Genomic DNA, 16,520 nt, shown 5'->3' on the forward strand with positions numbered 1-16,520 from the left:
ATTGTATTGTATTATATTGAATTGGATTATATATCATATTTTTATATAATACTATGTTAAACTTTAATTTATACTAAAATATTATATATTTAAGTGTCCATAAAAATTAATACCACATATAGTTTTACATAAAAATATTGCATAAAATACAATTTAATACAATACAATACAATACGACCTAATACGGCGTTTCAAACGAGCCCTAAAATATCAAGAAACACGTTTATTATAAAAGTTGGTTGGCAAGTATAAGAGAATGGTTCTCCAAATCAATATCCCACATTAAATGATGTCCTTGTTCACCGCTACTATTATTGAGTTCACACATAGAAAATCATGACCACACACTATATAAGATATCACTGGTGTCTCACACTTACTACAAAAATTTGCTACTTTTAGTGATAATATTTTAGTCACAACATAAATTTTTTGTGATTAAATATTAACAAAAACTTACTTGTGACTAAAATATAGTATTTAAATACAAGTTATTTAGTTTTAGTCACAACAAGTATTGTGACTAAAAACACATTTAGTCACAACAAATTGTAATTTTTGTGACTAATACATCTAGCTACGAACATTTTAGTCACAACATAGGAATAATAATTTATAATATAGTCACAACTTTTTTTATTTTTAATCAGAAATTTTATTGTGACTAAAAATAAAATTTGTTGTAGTGGTATTATTAAGATGTGATTTTTTATAATTGGCTAACAATATTCTATAATAATTACTAAATTAAATTATTTCACTAATGATATAACACCTTTAGATACTACTAGACAGATACTAATATTTAATTTTTCTTAATTATATTAGTGTTTCAAATCTTAAGTAATTACCATGCCACCAATATAGAGGGTATAATGGTAATTTAGGTATCATAGTAGCATCTATAAATAGAAGTATTAGTTTACTCCCGGACGGCATGTATAGTATATCTAAGAACTTTTTGTACAATAATAATAATAATAATAATAATAATAATAATAATAATAATAATAATAATTAATAATAATGAGTAAAAATAATAATATGGGAGTTGGAGCTGGTACAACTACCATTCTAAGTATTGATGGAGGAGGAGTTAGAGGGATCATCCCTGGAGTCATGCTTGATTTTCTTGAATCAAAACTTCAGGTTATAATAATAATTAACTTAATTATTAATACATATTTTGCAGTTATATAATACTATACATATGTACACATACATATCTATATATTTTATAATATAAATAACCATATTATATGTAAAGATATGTTTGATTAATAATTAGAAAGCGTAGTGAAGTGTAGTCTAAAAAATATATGGTTTCTTCATTTGAGAACAAATTAACAATAAGTGAAGTAACTCATATTTTATAAATGATATTAAAACTTTCTATCTATTATAAATGTAGAACATGTAACATCCGGCTCATCACAAGTGATTCTTATATATAAAGATATTTTATATATGTTTGATTAATAATTAGAAATCATGGGGAAGTGTAGTCTAAGAAATATGGTTTCATCATTTGAGAACAAATTAACAATGAATGAAGTCATATTTTATAATAATGGTATTAAAACTTTCTGTCTATTACAAATGTGGACCCCTTAAGTACGGTCCGATCACAAGTAATTCTTTTTAACTCGCTATTCTTGAATTACAATTTGGCTCTCTACTTTTGAATTTTAATCATATACTCGTAAGATTAGTTTTCTTTAGTTCAAATATCTTGTTAAAATATTATTAAAATATGGTTTAAAAAGTAGGATTAATATCATTTTGATATCTGTGTTTAGTAATAGTAATCTCTATTTCGTAATATAATAAATTAGACCATATATTTTTTAAAATAGGACAAAATAGAACACTGAGCTTAGTTTTTTGATAATTTTTTTTTTTTAATATAACTAGCTTGAAGATAGTTTCTAGTACGAACAAATGTAGAAAATGTACATATTTTTGTCATAACAACTTCAGATGCAGGTTATTATTAATTTTTATTTTGACAAAAAAAATCAAGGATATTATTATGTACCATTTTAAAAAATACAAGGTTCAATTTGTCATTTAACAAAATAGGAAATCAAAGTGGTAACTTTTGCAAAACAGGATCTAAAATAGTATTTACCCTAAAAAAGTATAAAAAAGTGTATGATCATAAGAAAAAGGGAAAATTTATTTTTATGGTTTTTAAGGCATAAGTTTGAAAAAAAGAAATATGACTTTTTTTTTTTTTTCAAAAAGTTATTTTATGGGAAAATTTGAGGAAGAAATTAAAAAAATATGAAAAACAGTATAAGGTAATTAATTATCCCCTTATTATGATAACTTGTTACCCTTATTTGGTTTTTTCATATTTTTCAACTTCTTCTTATAAATAATTTTTTTGAAAAAGAAAAACCCATATTTTTTTTTGCACATATAATATAAAAAATCATAAAATTTATAATTTCTGCTAAGAAAAATAATTTTATCTGAAGGCTAATTGTGAATTAGTAGAAAATAGTGTGTAATTTTATAAAAAGTATTACAATAATGTGAGACTCTCTAACACATTAATTTATATGTTGGTTTAGGAATTCGATAAGAATGCAAGACTTGCAGACTATTTCGATGTGATATCAGGAACAAGCACTGGTGGTCTTATTGCCACAATGATATCAACACCCAACGATAAGGGTCGTCCTTTATATGCTGCCAAAGATATTGTCCCTTTCTACAAAAAGGAATGCCCACAAATCTTCAAGAAGTCAGCCTGCCCTTTGTGAGTAATTAAATAATCTCTCTAATATTCTACATTTCATTGCATTTGAAGTATTGATGGTATTGTATATGTTGTTTATACTAGGGTAAATGTACTTTATATATATTTTACAAATATTACCTGATCGAAGTTTTTATTCTGTTAAATAATAAAACAGATCCTATACTTTTAAAATAGCACGAAATAATACTATGATCAAGTTTTTAGAATGAATACGTTAGATTATTATTAAGTTTTAATTTAAAAATAATATAATTGAGCTCATAAATTTTATACTATTTTATCATTTAACAAAATAAAAAGTTAAATTTAATATGCAGTCGTAATCTTTTGTCCCATCAAAAAGAGTCTGGTGTTGCTGTGGAAATGAAGATGAGCTACCACTCCGAAAACTGTCATGATGAAATGCACCTGAAAATTCCACATCCAACTACAACTACTTCCTATGGAGTTGGAAAGGATAATTATAGTAAGAATGAAAGTTTATTACTAAAGTCTATTTATGATGGTAATTACCTTCACCGTTTGGTCAGAGGTATTCTTGGGAAAAAGGTTTTAAGGGATACTCTCACAAAAGTGGTTATTCCTGCATACGACATCAACAAACTCTCACCTGTTATCTTCTCTTCTTATGAGGTACTACTACTATACCACTTATGGTGCAGCTCAAGGTACTATTTTGTAGAATTTTGAAAAATACACAATCTAATTTATCGGTAACTTTTGTAAAAGACGACAAAATTCAAAATGGTATTAGTCCTTTTATATATGTTACATATACAAAATCGTATATGCCCTCTACACATTGGTGGATTCAGAAATAAAATTAATTAATAGTTCTTAACCAATTATGTTGTCTAACTATTACAAGTATACATTAGCAACAATTTTATATATATAGCATATTTTGAAGGGTAAATATTATTTTAGATCCTGTATTTTGCAAAAGTTATTAATTGGACCCTCTGTTTTGTTAAATGACAAAATGGACCTTGTATTTTCGAAAACGGTACAAATAGGATCCTCAATTGATTTTTTGTCAAAATAAAATTTAATTATAATCCGATCTAAAAAGTATTATGACCAAATTATTTACATTTTTTGTATCTGTTCGTATAAGGAATTGTCTTCAAGTTGATTATATTAAACAAAAAAAGTTGTCAAAAATTAAGTTCAGGGTCTTATTTTTACTATTTTGGAAAATACAGAGTCCATTTTGTCATTTAACAAAACATAGGGTCCAATCGGCAACTTTTGCAAAACACAGGGTCCAAAATAGTATTTACCCTATTTTAAAATTTTAGAGCTAGTAGACTTTATTTGCTCTTTCTAGGCTCAACGTGAGTCTGCCTGTTGTTATAATTATCATTGAACTATGCATATATATATATATATATATATAAATTTTTTATTTATATATGAATTAATTAAGGGATAATGCAGGTACTGGAAAATAAGAATGAAGAATTGAATGCATGTCTATCAGATATTTGCATTAGCACCTCTGCAGCACCAATTTACCTTCCTGCTTATAAGTTCACCAACCAAAATACAGAATTCAATATGATTGATGGAGGCGTTGCCGCAAATAATCCAGTAATACATATATTATTTTGTGTTTTATTTAATGATAATTCAAAATAAATAAACTTGCACCAAAAGATTTTCGTCTAATTTTTTTTATACTTAGAATTAATTAGAAATCGAGCTTACAAACTAGATTTAAATGGAGAGTGAGAGTGTATTGGGCAACCTACTTACAAAAATAAGTACATTTTAATAAAATATAATATGAAAGTATTTTTGTTTAATGGATACAAAAAAAAAGTATTCCTCAACTTATCCCAATAATTTTAGGAAATTTACATGGTATACTAACTTTTGCTATTTTTTTACAAAAATACTGTCAGGCGGTATTTTTTACTTTTTTACTGTGTTTTTTTATAAATTTCATACTGCAGTATACTGTGTTAAGTTTTCACTGGTGTTCTACTGGTATTTTACTAGTGTTCTACTGTTGTTTTGAGTTATACTGCTTTGTGTTTTACTGGTATTTTATAAAAACACAGTATTTTTTAAAAAATTTCCGTGTGACAATATTTTTGTAAAAATTAACTCAAATTCCAGTATTTTTGTAAATTTTCCATAATTTTTGAATCTAACCTTCGTTGCCAAATTGCATAAAAAAAAAAACCTTCCTTTCCAAAAACTATTTAAGATCTCCCAAAAATTTACTCGAAACTGATATAATTATAATCATATAGTCAGTTGTTAAATTAAAACACAAAAAGTTATTTCATCATAATATAATTAGCTATCCAAAAGCAAGTAATGCATTTTCTTAATTAGTTTAATATTAATTAATAATGTTTGTTAATATATTGATTAATTTCAGACTGTAGCTGCTATTACAGAAGTTTTGAAAAGAAAGAGAATTAATAAGGTTGATCATCAATTAGAAAAAGGAAAAGGAAAGAAAAGAAAAAAGGATACTAATAATAATGAAGATGGTGATCAGAGTAGTGAAGATCATCATGATTATGGTGATCTTCTTGTTCTGTCCTTAGGAACAGGAGCTGATAAGGTTGAAGGGAAATACAATGCTGATATTGTTAATGGATGGAGTATACTTAATTGGATACAAAATCCATCTTGGAATTTCTTCTGGAATCCTGACCGTCCAATATTTGAAATCATGGCTGATGCAAACGCAGATATGATTGATCACTACACCACAATATTTTTCCAAAATTATCATCAAAATTTCCTTCGCATTCAGGTACTTATATTATATCATTAATATTTAATATAGTTTCAATAAAATCTTATTAACTTGAGAGAATAAATATTGTAATAAAATAAGATTCAATACTAACTTCTAACAATTAGTGTTATTGGTGTTTTCAATATGCAAATAGTTATAATCTCAATTGCAAATTGTTTTAGTTATTTAACCTGTCTTGTAAAGTTTTTGAAAAATTTTAAATATTAATTTACAATATAAAAAGTAAGTTGAAACAAACTGTACCATGAACATTGTTTTGACTATACAATTTAAATTATTCAAAAAAATTTAAAAATTAAGAAAATGTCTTATATATAATTACGAGGGATTATTATTGAGAAGTGTACCATAATCTTTTTCTATAATTTATTGCTACTATGATTTTGCATAGGTGTAATAATAATATTTTTTTGACACAATTTTAATTTGTCTTAACAAAAAGTAAAATTAAGTACATGCATTATCTTGTTAGTATAGTAGTGTTGTTGTTATGATAAAATTAATATTAATTTCTAAGATACATAGAGAAGAAAAGAAATGCTATATACTCTATATATTTAAGAATAACCTCTAATTTGTTATAAAAAAATCAAGTCTCGATTTGGGCCAGTTATAAATAAGAATAACCCCTAAATTGTAATTAGTTATATATTTTTTAAGTCTCGTTTTAACAAAGTATACATCTATATAAGAATAATTACATCTTAATAAAATATATACATGTATTTTATACATTTATTTATGTAAAATTAATAATTTTACTCTAAATTATAATACATGTATGAAATTATATTTACTCTAAAATATTTCTATTATGATATAGTATTAATGATTATTTATTGTTATTATTGTTACATTGATATTTTTTAGTTTTTTTAATTTTTTTTAGTATAACTCTATTTAGTTATAACCTCTCAATATAATTTACTTGATTCCAAGTGTATTCTTGGATGTAATTCCTTTTATTAATGATTTTTAATTGATGGGGCTATATATTAATTATATAATTTGAAAGGACTCGGAATTACCAAAAGATCTTAGTGCGATGGATAACAGTGACCCTACCAATCTCGAAAAATTGGAGCAGTACGCCAAAGACTTGCTACATAAGCCAGTTACTCGCCTTGATCTACCTACCTTTAAACGCATTGTTATGAATAAACTAAACCAAACTTACCAAGATGCACTTGAAGAGTAAGTAATTTACTAATCATTTACATATACGATAAATTAATAATACCAGGTGTTATACTATTAATTATTGGTACATATTTTAATATCGGGTCTCACAAGTTTTGATTTAATAAAACTAATAATAATTTATATGGATGTGGATGCATGGTTTTGCAGGTTCGCAAAAAAGCTTATTTTCATAAAGAAAAGTCGAGCCGAACAGGCTTAGTGATCACTGATCATGGCGTTGTATTAATATATAATATGTATTTTCATTGTTTTAAATTATAAAGCTCCACAAGGTCTGCTGTTTGTGTTGAGAGTCCAATAAAATTACACACATCACGATTAGTTATAGTACTATCGTTTATAATGTGTGTGTCGTTATTAATTTGGTTAATTAATAATTATGATGTTAATTTGTCTAAACTATATATATATATATATATGTGTAATAGCAAAGTGTATGATCGTTATTATGCATATGTACATGATCGTTATATAATAAAAGTGTGATTGTTTGTACTATATAGCCTGAAGAAATTTGTGTTTAATAATGTTGTATTTTATTTATTTATGAATTTCAAATTAATCTCAAATATTGAATATCAACAATATATATATTGATAAGTCAAAAGAAGCGCTGACTTCTCTAATTAGTATTATGCATTGTTTTGTTTTTTTTTTTTTTTTTGAATAATGATGAAATTTTATTAAATCAAATCATTCAAAATTAAAGATGCAAAATTCATGGGTAATGCATCCCCAGAATAAGTACAATCAGCCTCAACAAGAGAAGATCGCGCAATAGCATGCGCAACCTTATTAGCAGATCGCTTAACAAAATTAACAGAAACATCATCAACACCCAAACACAAAGTCATACAATCAGAAAGTATATGGCCATAAGGAGAAGCCATATGTTTAAACTTTTGTAAATCCCTAATGACTCTCAAACAATCCGACTCCACCACCACATTCGTCCATCTATTGTCTTTAATCCCTCCTTTATGCCAATTGCTTCCACCACGTGGGGCTTCAACACACCCTCTTTGAGAAGACTCTTAGCTTGTAAGACAACCCCAGCCGCTGTCCTTGCTATCAAACCAATACCAAAACGCCTCTCATTAGAAAAGATTGCACCATCAACATTAACTTTAATCATAGGAAATTGAGGGGCGGTCCAATGCTCTAGAACTTCAACATCCGAACCATTAACATCATGAGTAGGAACGGTGTTCTTATGAGCATTATACCAATCAATAAAGTTCAATTTAGCTAATGTCACAACCTCACTAACCTCGGGTCTTTTGGAATTCCAAACTAACTCATTTCGATGCTTCCAAATGGCCCATACTATCATAGAAGCCTCAAGCTTCTCGGACGCCGTCCACACCCGAAGGCCCTCTTCAAACCAGGATGCAAATGTCATGGCAGCGGTAGCCACGGTAGGGACATGAGACAAACTCCAACAACCTTGCGCAAAGGAGCATCGAACAAGGACATGGAGAGAGGTTTCTGGAGCCGAGTTACAAAAAGGACACTGGGTATCGATGGGCACATGTTTGGTTGAAAGCTAAAATCTCGTTGGAAGACAATTAGAGTTTACTCGCCATAGGAAATCTAGCACCTTTGGAGGAAGTTTCAGCTGCCATAATTCTTTCCAAAAGCCCGAATTAGGCTCCATAGTGTTGCTTCCTTTGAGTACTTGTTGCAAAGCGTAAGCACTTTTAACTGTGAACAAGCTATTGTCTTCCTTCATCCAATACCAAGTATCATTGCCAACATTCCTTGTAAGAGGAATTTGCCAAACCAATGCTTGATCTCTTTCATTTAGAACATCCGAAACAACTTCTCCATCCCATTCCAATGAGTCAATTTTCATCAAAGAGCTAACCATATTTCCCACAAGGGCTGGGTGCCGAGACTCAATGTAAGGATTCAAATCATTGGCTAGCCATGGATCATTCAATATGTACGTTGTAGACCCATCCCCTACTAGCTTTCGAACCCCTGCCCGAACCAAGTCTTTGGCTTCAAACACACTCCTCCATATATAACTCGGATTGGAGCCAAGTGTAGCCGAAAGGAAAGAACCCGAAGGGAAGTATCGGGCTTTAAAAATTCTTCCCATCAAACTCTCACCGCAAGTGAGAAGCCTCCACCCTTGCTTAGCCAACAAAGCAAGATTGAAATCTCTGAAATCCCGAAATCCCATGCCACCATTAGCTTTGTGAGTCGAAAGCTTATCCCACCTCATCCAATGAATCCCCTTGTTAGAAGTAGATCTCCACCAGAACTGACTAATGGCACGCTCAATATTATTGCAGATTCCAACAGGGATAAGGAAAACATTCATGGTGCATTGTTATTGTTAGATTAGTTATAGTATATGAAAAACCTATATAACTTCTTGTATTATCTTGTTCTATTACCGATTTTCAATTAGTTCAATTTGATTTAAAGCTATTAGCTGTAAAGTGCTGAAACTAAAATTAAAAAAAAAAAAAAAAAAATCAATTTAGATGCTTTTCTTGTACTAAAAACACATTTTAGTCTAGCAGTGCTTGGATTTCTCTAACCAAAGTAACATGCACTATATGATTTGTAAATATACAAATTCCAATTCTTGTACAATGATCACAAATTCCCTAATAATGAAATTATCCAACTACTAAATTCCTTTGTAAGATCCTCTTGCTTCTTGTTCGTTAAAATTCTTGTAACAAATTTTTTTCTGATTTTATAGAATACAGTAAAAATATAAAAAAATAAAAATAAAATAAAATATTAAAATATAAACTTTTTACCAAAAATAACTGTAGTTTTACATTAAAATTCTAATAATGTATAAAATTAATTACTTGCGTATAATAGAGTACAATAATTGTACATTTTGTGAAAATTTAACATTCTCACTTAAAATTTTCTTGATATATGATACTTTACTGGATGAATATTGTGAAAATCCATAACTGAACAGCTCCAGCCCTTAATATATAATATCGAAATTAAAATGTAAAAAGCACAATAATCATTAACTCCAGAAAATATTCCCAAAAATATATTATTTTGAGTGAATTATTGATAATTATATGCTAAATATAACCGACGAATATATAGAATTGTATAAGTACTACATATCAACCTCTAAACGAAAATAAAATAATTGTTCAACTATTATTCAAATAAATAAATAAATGTTCAAATAAGATTAATAAATAATAATTAAAACATTTCTAACTTAAACCATCTCCAAGTTTTGAGGGACAACTCTGTGTTGTTGATCATCATCATCATAATATTTTTGCCAGTAAGGATGTTTACGCCATACAATAGACATTTCTTCAATAGGAACTCCCTTAGTCTCCGGAAGCAACATGTAGATAAACACAGTCATGATCACCACGAACACCGCAAAGAAAATAAACAGACCAAACTTAAGGTGGCAAAGCATGGCTGTGAACACTTGAGCAATACAGAAAGTGAAGATCATGTTCACCGACACGTTAACACTCTGAGCCGCTGAACGAACCTCCAAAGGGAATATTTCACTAGGAACTAACCACCCTAACGGACCCCACGACCAAGCGAATCCCGCCACGTAGACACAGATAAAGAACACCAATCCGTATGCATACCAGTTAGGAAGAACGCCCGGGTTGCCGCTCACACCAAACTTCAATGCTATACCAATTGTAATGATAACTTGGCAAAGGAACATCTGAACTCCCCCTTCCAAGAACAGAGTCCTTCTCCCAAACTTATCGACGGTTAGGATCGAGACGAAGGTGGCGAGTGTGTTGACTACGCCCGTGATGACCGCTGACATGAGCGAGGCGCTGCTTCCAAACCCAATGGTCTTGAATAAAACAGGGGCGTAGAATGTGATCACATTCATTCCCGTAAGTTGTTGAAAAGCTGGGATTGCAATTGCAAATGCTAATTGGGGTCTGTACTTCTTTTGCAAAAGAGTTCTCCAAGGGTGTTTCACTTCCTTTGAAGCTTCACTTGCGCTTACTAAGTCATTAAACTCTTCCTCTACATTGGCCACTCCTCTGATTTTGGTCAGCTGATCCTTAGCCTCGTCCTGTTTTCCACGCTCAATCAAGGAGTTAGGAGTGTCAGGAAGGGTTAAGCTTCCAGCTATGATTAGCAGAGCAGGCACGGCAGCTCCGCCTAAGCTGAGGCGCCACCCCCAACCGCCTTCGATCTTGGCAAAGAAGTAGTTTAACAAATTGGCTACCAATATTCCAATGGTGATGGTAAGCTGGAATAGCATGTTGAGAGCTCCACGGTACTTGTATGGAGCCATCTCAGAGACATAAATTGGGACAGACTGATTAGCACAACCAATGCCAAATCCCAAGAAGAGTCTTCCAAGAATGAGCATCCAAATGTTTTGGGCAGATGCATTGAGAATTGCTCCAATAAGAAAGAGGATTCCACCCCAAAGCATAGTGACTCTTCTTCCCAAAAGTCTAGTTATTTTGGAGGCTCCAATGGAAGATACCAAAGCAGCTACGTATAGTGATGATGTGAAGAGTGTTAGGAGTTGGCTGTCGAATTTACAATATTGATCATCTGAGATTGTCATTGAATTTTGTTTTGCATATACGGATGGAAAGAATTGGTTTAAGAATGAATCCATGGAGGTGACTCCACCTGAAATTCCAAGATCATAACCAAATATTAAACCTCCTGATGCAGCAACCGTGCAACTCCATACAACTCTCCATGTCAGTTTTCCAGGATATTCTTTCCCATTATTACTATCAATAATTGCACCACCACCCATTCTTAATTGATTCTATCACTTCAACTTAATTAAATTTATTTTCGATTTCACAACTTACAATGACTACGGATTATTAATGAATTATTATGAAACTAACCGGTAATTCTATTCTATTTATAAGAGAGTAATTGTTATCCAAATCGCATTAGGAATAGATAGATGTATATATTTAAATTTTCCAAATAAAATTAATTATAAAGAGAAATTGTCATGTATACTGAGGACTTATCTTATTCGATTAATTAAAATAGATATTTTATTATTTTTAATTACTTAATTTAAAAATATATATTTTTTTTTAAAAAAAAAAAAGATAATTAATTCTTTTGTGCCGCGCCTTCCTTTGTGCACGTACGTACATAACTATCTGATCATCTCATCATAGAAATATCATTATTATAAGAATATTTACATTTAATTTAAATTCAATATATATAAATAATTAAGTCATAAAATATTATTATTCCAAAAAATAAAAAAAATCATATTAGTAAGATCATTAATGAACACAAACTCAAATAGATTTATTTAAGTTTAATTACATATATTCATATAATTTCATGTTGTGCACTCTTACACAAACAAGAACACAATACAAGAAAGGAAATAGGCTTAAAACATTAAACCGGAAACAATAAACCAAAAAAAGTAAATTGACAGCAAGAAATAACGAGGTTCAGTCACAAGTTTTAGATAAAACTTGGACCTAATTCCCGGGTAGAAATAGCTCTATTAATTGTGATGATTTTATTATTGAATGGAAAAAATTACAACTTATACAACAATGGAGAGTCAAGAACACAAAGTACACTAATGGTGATTCACACCAGTTACCAATGAGCTCACTAAAGGATGTCGAAATCTTGAACTTAAACAGCCTTGTAACACCCCAAACTTGAAGAGAATTCATCTCAATAAAGCTCTCATTTTTTTTTCTCTGTGCAACCCCTCACAAACTTGATCTCTCTCTCTCTTTATGTTAGTTGTAGAATTTCTATTTATAGCAGTAGATTAGTTAGGACACATACTAACCGAAATAACTGCCAACTGTCAAGGCAGTTAGTTAGTTGTTTAGGTGCTCTAAACCCCACAATTTTCACTTGGTTTAGTACACTTTAACAACATGGTAATCCAAGCCATAAAAGTAACCAATAGAATTGATTCCAATGTCCAATGAATGTGAATCTCAGTAAGAGATTCTAGTTTGAGTTGATGTTGAGCAAGTCAAGACAAAGTCTAAACTTGTCTTTAGTCAAACTCTTTGTAAAAGCATCAGCAGGGTTTTCATGAGTATTAATCTTCCTTACAGAGACAATTTTGGATTGAATCACATCTCTAATAAAGTACATCTTGATGTCAATATGTTTAGTTCTCTCATGAGACATGGGCAAATTGCTTGAGCCAAATTGCTTCTTTAATGGCTCTGTTGCAGCCATATATTCTGCTTCTGTAGAAGATAGTGCAACAACCTTTTGTAGGTTAGATATCCAATTAACACATCCCCAAGACAGTGAAAACAAACTCTGTTAATGACTTTCTAATGTCTAAAGAACATGCATAATCTGAATCAACATAACCAGTCACTAATTCCTTAAATTTGCTAGTGCCATCATAAGTTAAACTAGTGTTCAATGTACCTTTTATATACCTCATCACCCATTTCAAAGCAGTCCAGTGAGCATTTTGTGGATTAGCAACAAACCTGTTTGTCATGCTCATGGCATGAGCTAAAATACCTCATCACTTATTATTATTTTTTGTATATATATTTTGGTGTATGGTATATGTATTTTTTGCTATACGTACGGTATATAATTTTTTTAAATAATATTTAAGTTTTATTTTCTATTGTACTTTTATTGACATGATATATAATTTTATTAGCATCCTATATATTTTTATTTTTATTTGTTGTTATTATTATATATATTTCTATTGTAAGGTATATATTTTATGTTATATGGTATATAAGTTTTATTGTATAGTATATCATTTTATTTTAGATAATGTATGTTTAGTTTTTATTTTAGTATACATAAAGGTGATATATAATTTGGTTAATATGATATATTAAATTTTTTTAATAATATTATACTATTTTGTTTTTTTTTTTATATTGTAGGTATATACGTTTTATTATATGGTATATGATTTTTGTTGTCTATAATATATTATTTATTTAATATGATATTTAGTTTCTATTTTATTATATATACATTTTTTGGTATGTATTCATATTTTAATGGTGGTATATATAATTTTGTTAGCATGATATATATATTTTGAGTATTAATTTAGTATTTTTATAATTTCTTTGTGGTATATAATTTTATTACTACGGTATATTAATTTTCTGTACTACGATATATTTAATACTGCTGTATATATTTAAATGATCTAATATATTTATTTATTTTTGTTACAATATAATAATATGCAATACTAAAAAAATTATGTAACTTAATTTTATTATTATATATATTTTTAAAAAAAAATATGTGATAAATGTATTTTTATAATTTTTATTAGCTAATTTATTAGATTTGGCAATTTTCTTAATTTTTTTAAAAAGTGGACATTTACTAACTTAGTTACCAAATTTAGGGCCATTTTGCATCTCAACCCTAATTTAATTGATAAATAAACCCTTTACTATCTTATAAAACCACATATTTGCATTGTTAATTTTATTTTTGACATATTAGATGGACAAAAATATTCTATGATTTATATATAAATTTCGACTGAGTTATTTTATTTATTTTTATTTACAAAAAAGAAGAACAACAGTGCTACCTTTAGAAGAAGGTTCTTCAAGCTTTCGGTAGATAATTTTTCAAATCTTACCTCGAGAGAAAGCAAGTACTCTTCAAAGTGATTGAAGGGAGTTCAATTTGAGAATGTAGAATATATCAAGTTTGCAGCATACAATAAAAAGAAATCTATTTATACATAAGTCAATTAATATTTTTGAGATCTATCTAATAGCCCTCGTGACAACCTGCAAGGATACCACCTATAAAAATCTTAGTGCATGTTTGACATTATAACTAAAAAAACTGTTTTTTGTTTTTAAAAACAGAAAATTGTTTTTAAAAACAATTTGGCTTGTTTGGCCTTGTTTTCTAAAGACAGTTTTCAGAAAATAAAGTTACAAAAAACAAGAATTTTGAAAACAACAAAATGTTGTTTTCTGTTTTAAAAACCAATTCACTTTTGGTCAATATTGTTTTTAAAAATCACTAACCAACGTGACTTCTGTTTTAAAAATTTCAAAAACTATTTTTTGTTCTCATTTCTAAAAACAATTTTTTAAAACAAAAAACTTAAAATAATACCAAACATGCTCTTATTTGTTTCTGTTTGTTTTCTGTTCCATTTTGTAGTTACAAAATTGCATTCTCTAGCTAGAGAATAACTAGTACCAATACTATTATTTTACAATTAATTAAATTAATTAATAAATTAATAATTTTAAAATAAAGATTTTCCCACATCATTTTTTTACGTTATAAACTTGAAAATAAATGACAAAATTAAAAAATTTAGAAATTTTTACATAAAAAATCAATTTTACACAATTTATTACAAAATTACTCACACACGCCTATGACTACATTTTTACTTACAAAGTTACTTTTATTACACAAATACCACTTAGTCATCATTCCATCCATCATCAATCAAATCCTACTCTCTTCCCTCTCTTTTTTCATTTTCTATCAATCAATCCATCATTTCACTCTCTTTTTTTTCTTTTCTTTTTTTTTTAATTTTATTTCAGTTTTTAATTTTTAGTTTTTAATTTTATTTCAGTTTTTAATTTTTTATTTTTAATTTTATTTTCAGTTTTTAATTTTTAATTTTTTTTTCCATAACAATTCTTCTTTTCTTTTTATTTTTAATTTTTAATTGTAAAGCTAGTTTCTTATATATTGTTACTTAGGTCTAGGATTGACTTCTATCAATCAATCCATCATTTCACTCTCTTTTTTTCTTTTTTTTTTAATTTTATTTCAGTTTTTAATTTTTAGTTTTTAATTTTATTTCAGTTTTTAATTTTAAATTTTTTTACATAACAATTCTTCTTTTCTTTTTATTTTAATTTTTAATTGTAAAGCTAGTTTCTTATATATTCTTACGAAGAAACGGACCTTGATAACATATGGAGCGACGTGTAGAGAATAAAGCCGTAAAGAGTATAGAAATCATTGTGCTTCTTATGTATGTTTGCTCAACAAATAATGCAGAGATTTCATTGTCAACGTTTCTGGGAAAAAAGCTAATGTTGGTGCTGATGTTCGAACCGAGGTTTGTTTTCGGTTTCTTTTTGGTTTTCTCCCATATTTGAAATTTTACACCTTCTATATGTATTTTTTTAATAAGTTTTTTATCTAGTTGTTTCCTGTCCATTTTTATATCATCAATGGGTAACAATGAGATTTATCATGGATGTTGATGTTCAAAGAGTTTTTCCTGTATTTTAGTTTGTATACAGTTGTTTTGTAGTTTTATTATAGTTTTGCTACTTGCATATGTTATTTCACTATAAAATTAATATGCAACTATTTGCACAAAACTTACTATGTATAACTACTATTTTTTAGTCCCCATCAAATTAAATTCTTGCATAATATATAAACTATCATAAAACGATAATGCAACTATAAGGCAACTATTTGCACTTGCATACAGTTGTTTTGTAGTTTTATTATAGTTTTGCTACTGGCATATGTTATTTCACTATAAAATTAATATGCAACTATTTGCACAAAACTTACTATGTATAACTACTATTTCTTAGTCCCCATCAAATGAAATTCTTGCATAATATATAAACTATCATAAAACGATAATGCAACTATAAGACAACCAAAACAAAAAATAAATCAAAATGTAACTGTATATAACGTAGATGTATTATTCATGAGGTTTTTTTAAAAATTTTCACATCATACATTGTTTTGAATTTGGTGGGAGGTCCGGATCTGTTTGTT

At 28.4% G+C, this 16,520-nt stretch overlaps 2 protein-coding genes across 3 annotated transcripts; one reads left to right on the top strand and one right to left on the bottom strand.

Moving 5' to 3' along the window:
• The first annotated feature begins 937 nt into the window (after nt 1-937).
• On the top strand, nt 938-7,253 carry LOC115696747 (patatin-like protein 2). 2 transcript variants are annotated; one of them, XM_061119036.1, is made up of 7 exons: nt 938-1,149; nt 2,580-2,767; nt 3,088-3,403; nt 4,211-4,363; nt 5,163-5,546; nt 6,568-6,746; nt 6,903-7,253. In XM_061119036.1, exons 1-7 carry the CDS (start codon nt 1,027-1,029, stop codon nt 6,952-6,954), a joined length of 1,395 nt encoding a protein of 464 aa, XP_060975019.1. In that variant the 5' UTR covers nt 938-1,026; the 3' UTR covers nt 6,955-7,253. The 2 variants fall into 2 exon arrangements, with proteins under 2 accessions (XP_060975019.1, XP_060975020.1); XM_061119037.1 differs by having other exon boundaries at nt 981-1,149; nt 3,250-3,403.
• A 2,020-nt stretch (nt 7,254-9,273) lies between these two features.
• On the bottom strand, nt 9,274-13,338 carry LOC115696749 (sugar carrier protein C-like). The gene has a single exon (XM_061119035.1). The coding sequence runs from the start codon at nt 11,521-11,523 to the stop codon at nt 9,970-9,972; it is 1,554 nt and encodes a 517-aa protein (XP_060975018.1). The 5' UTR covers nt 11,524-13,338; the 3' UTR covers nt 9,274-9,969.
• Nucleotides 13,339-16,520: the final 3,182 nt, after the last annotated feature.

Source organism: Cannabis sativa, chromosome 7 (genome assembly GCF_029168945.1).
Source record: "Cannabis sativa cultivar Pink pepper isolate KNU-18-1 chromosome 7, ASM2916894v1, whole genome shotgun sequence".
Taxonomy (NCBI): domain Eukaryota; kingdom Viridiplantae; phylum Streptophyta; class Magnoliopsida; order Rosales; family Cannabaceae; genus Cannabis; species Cannabis sativa.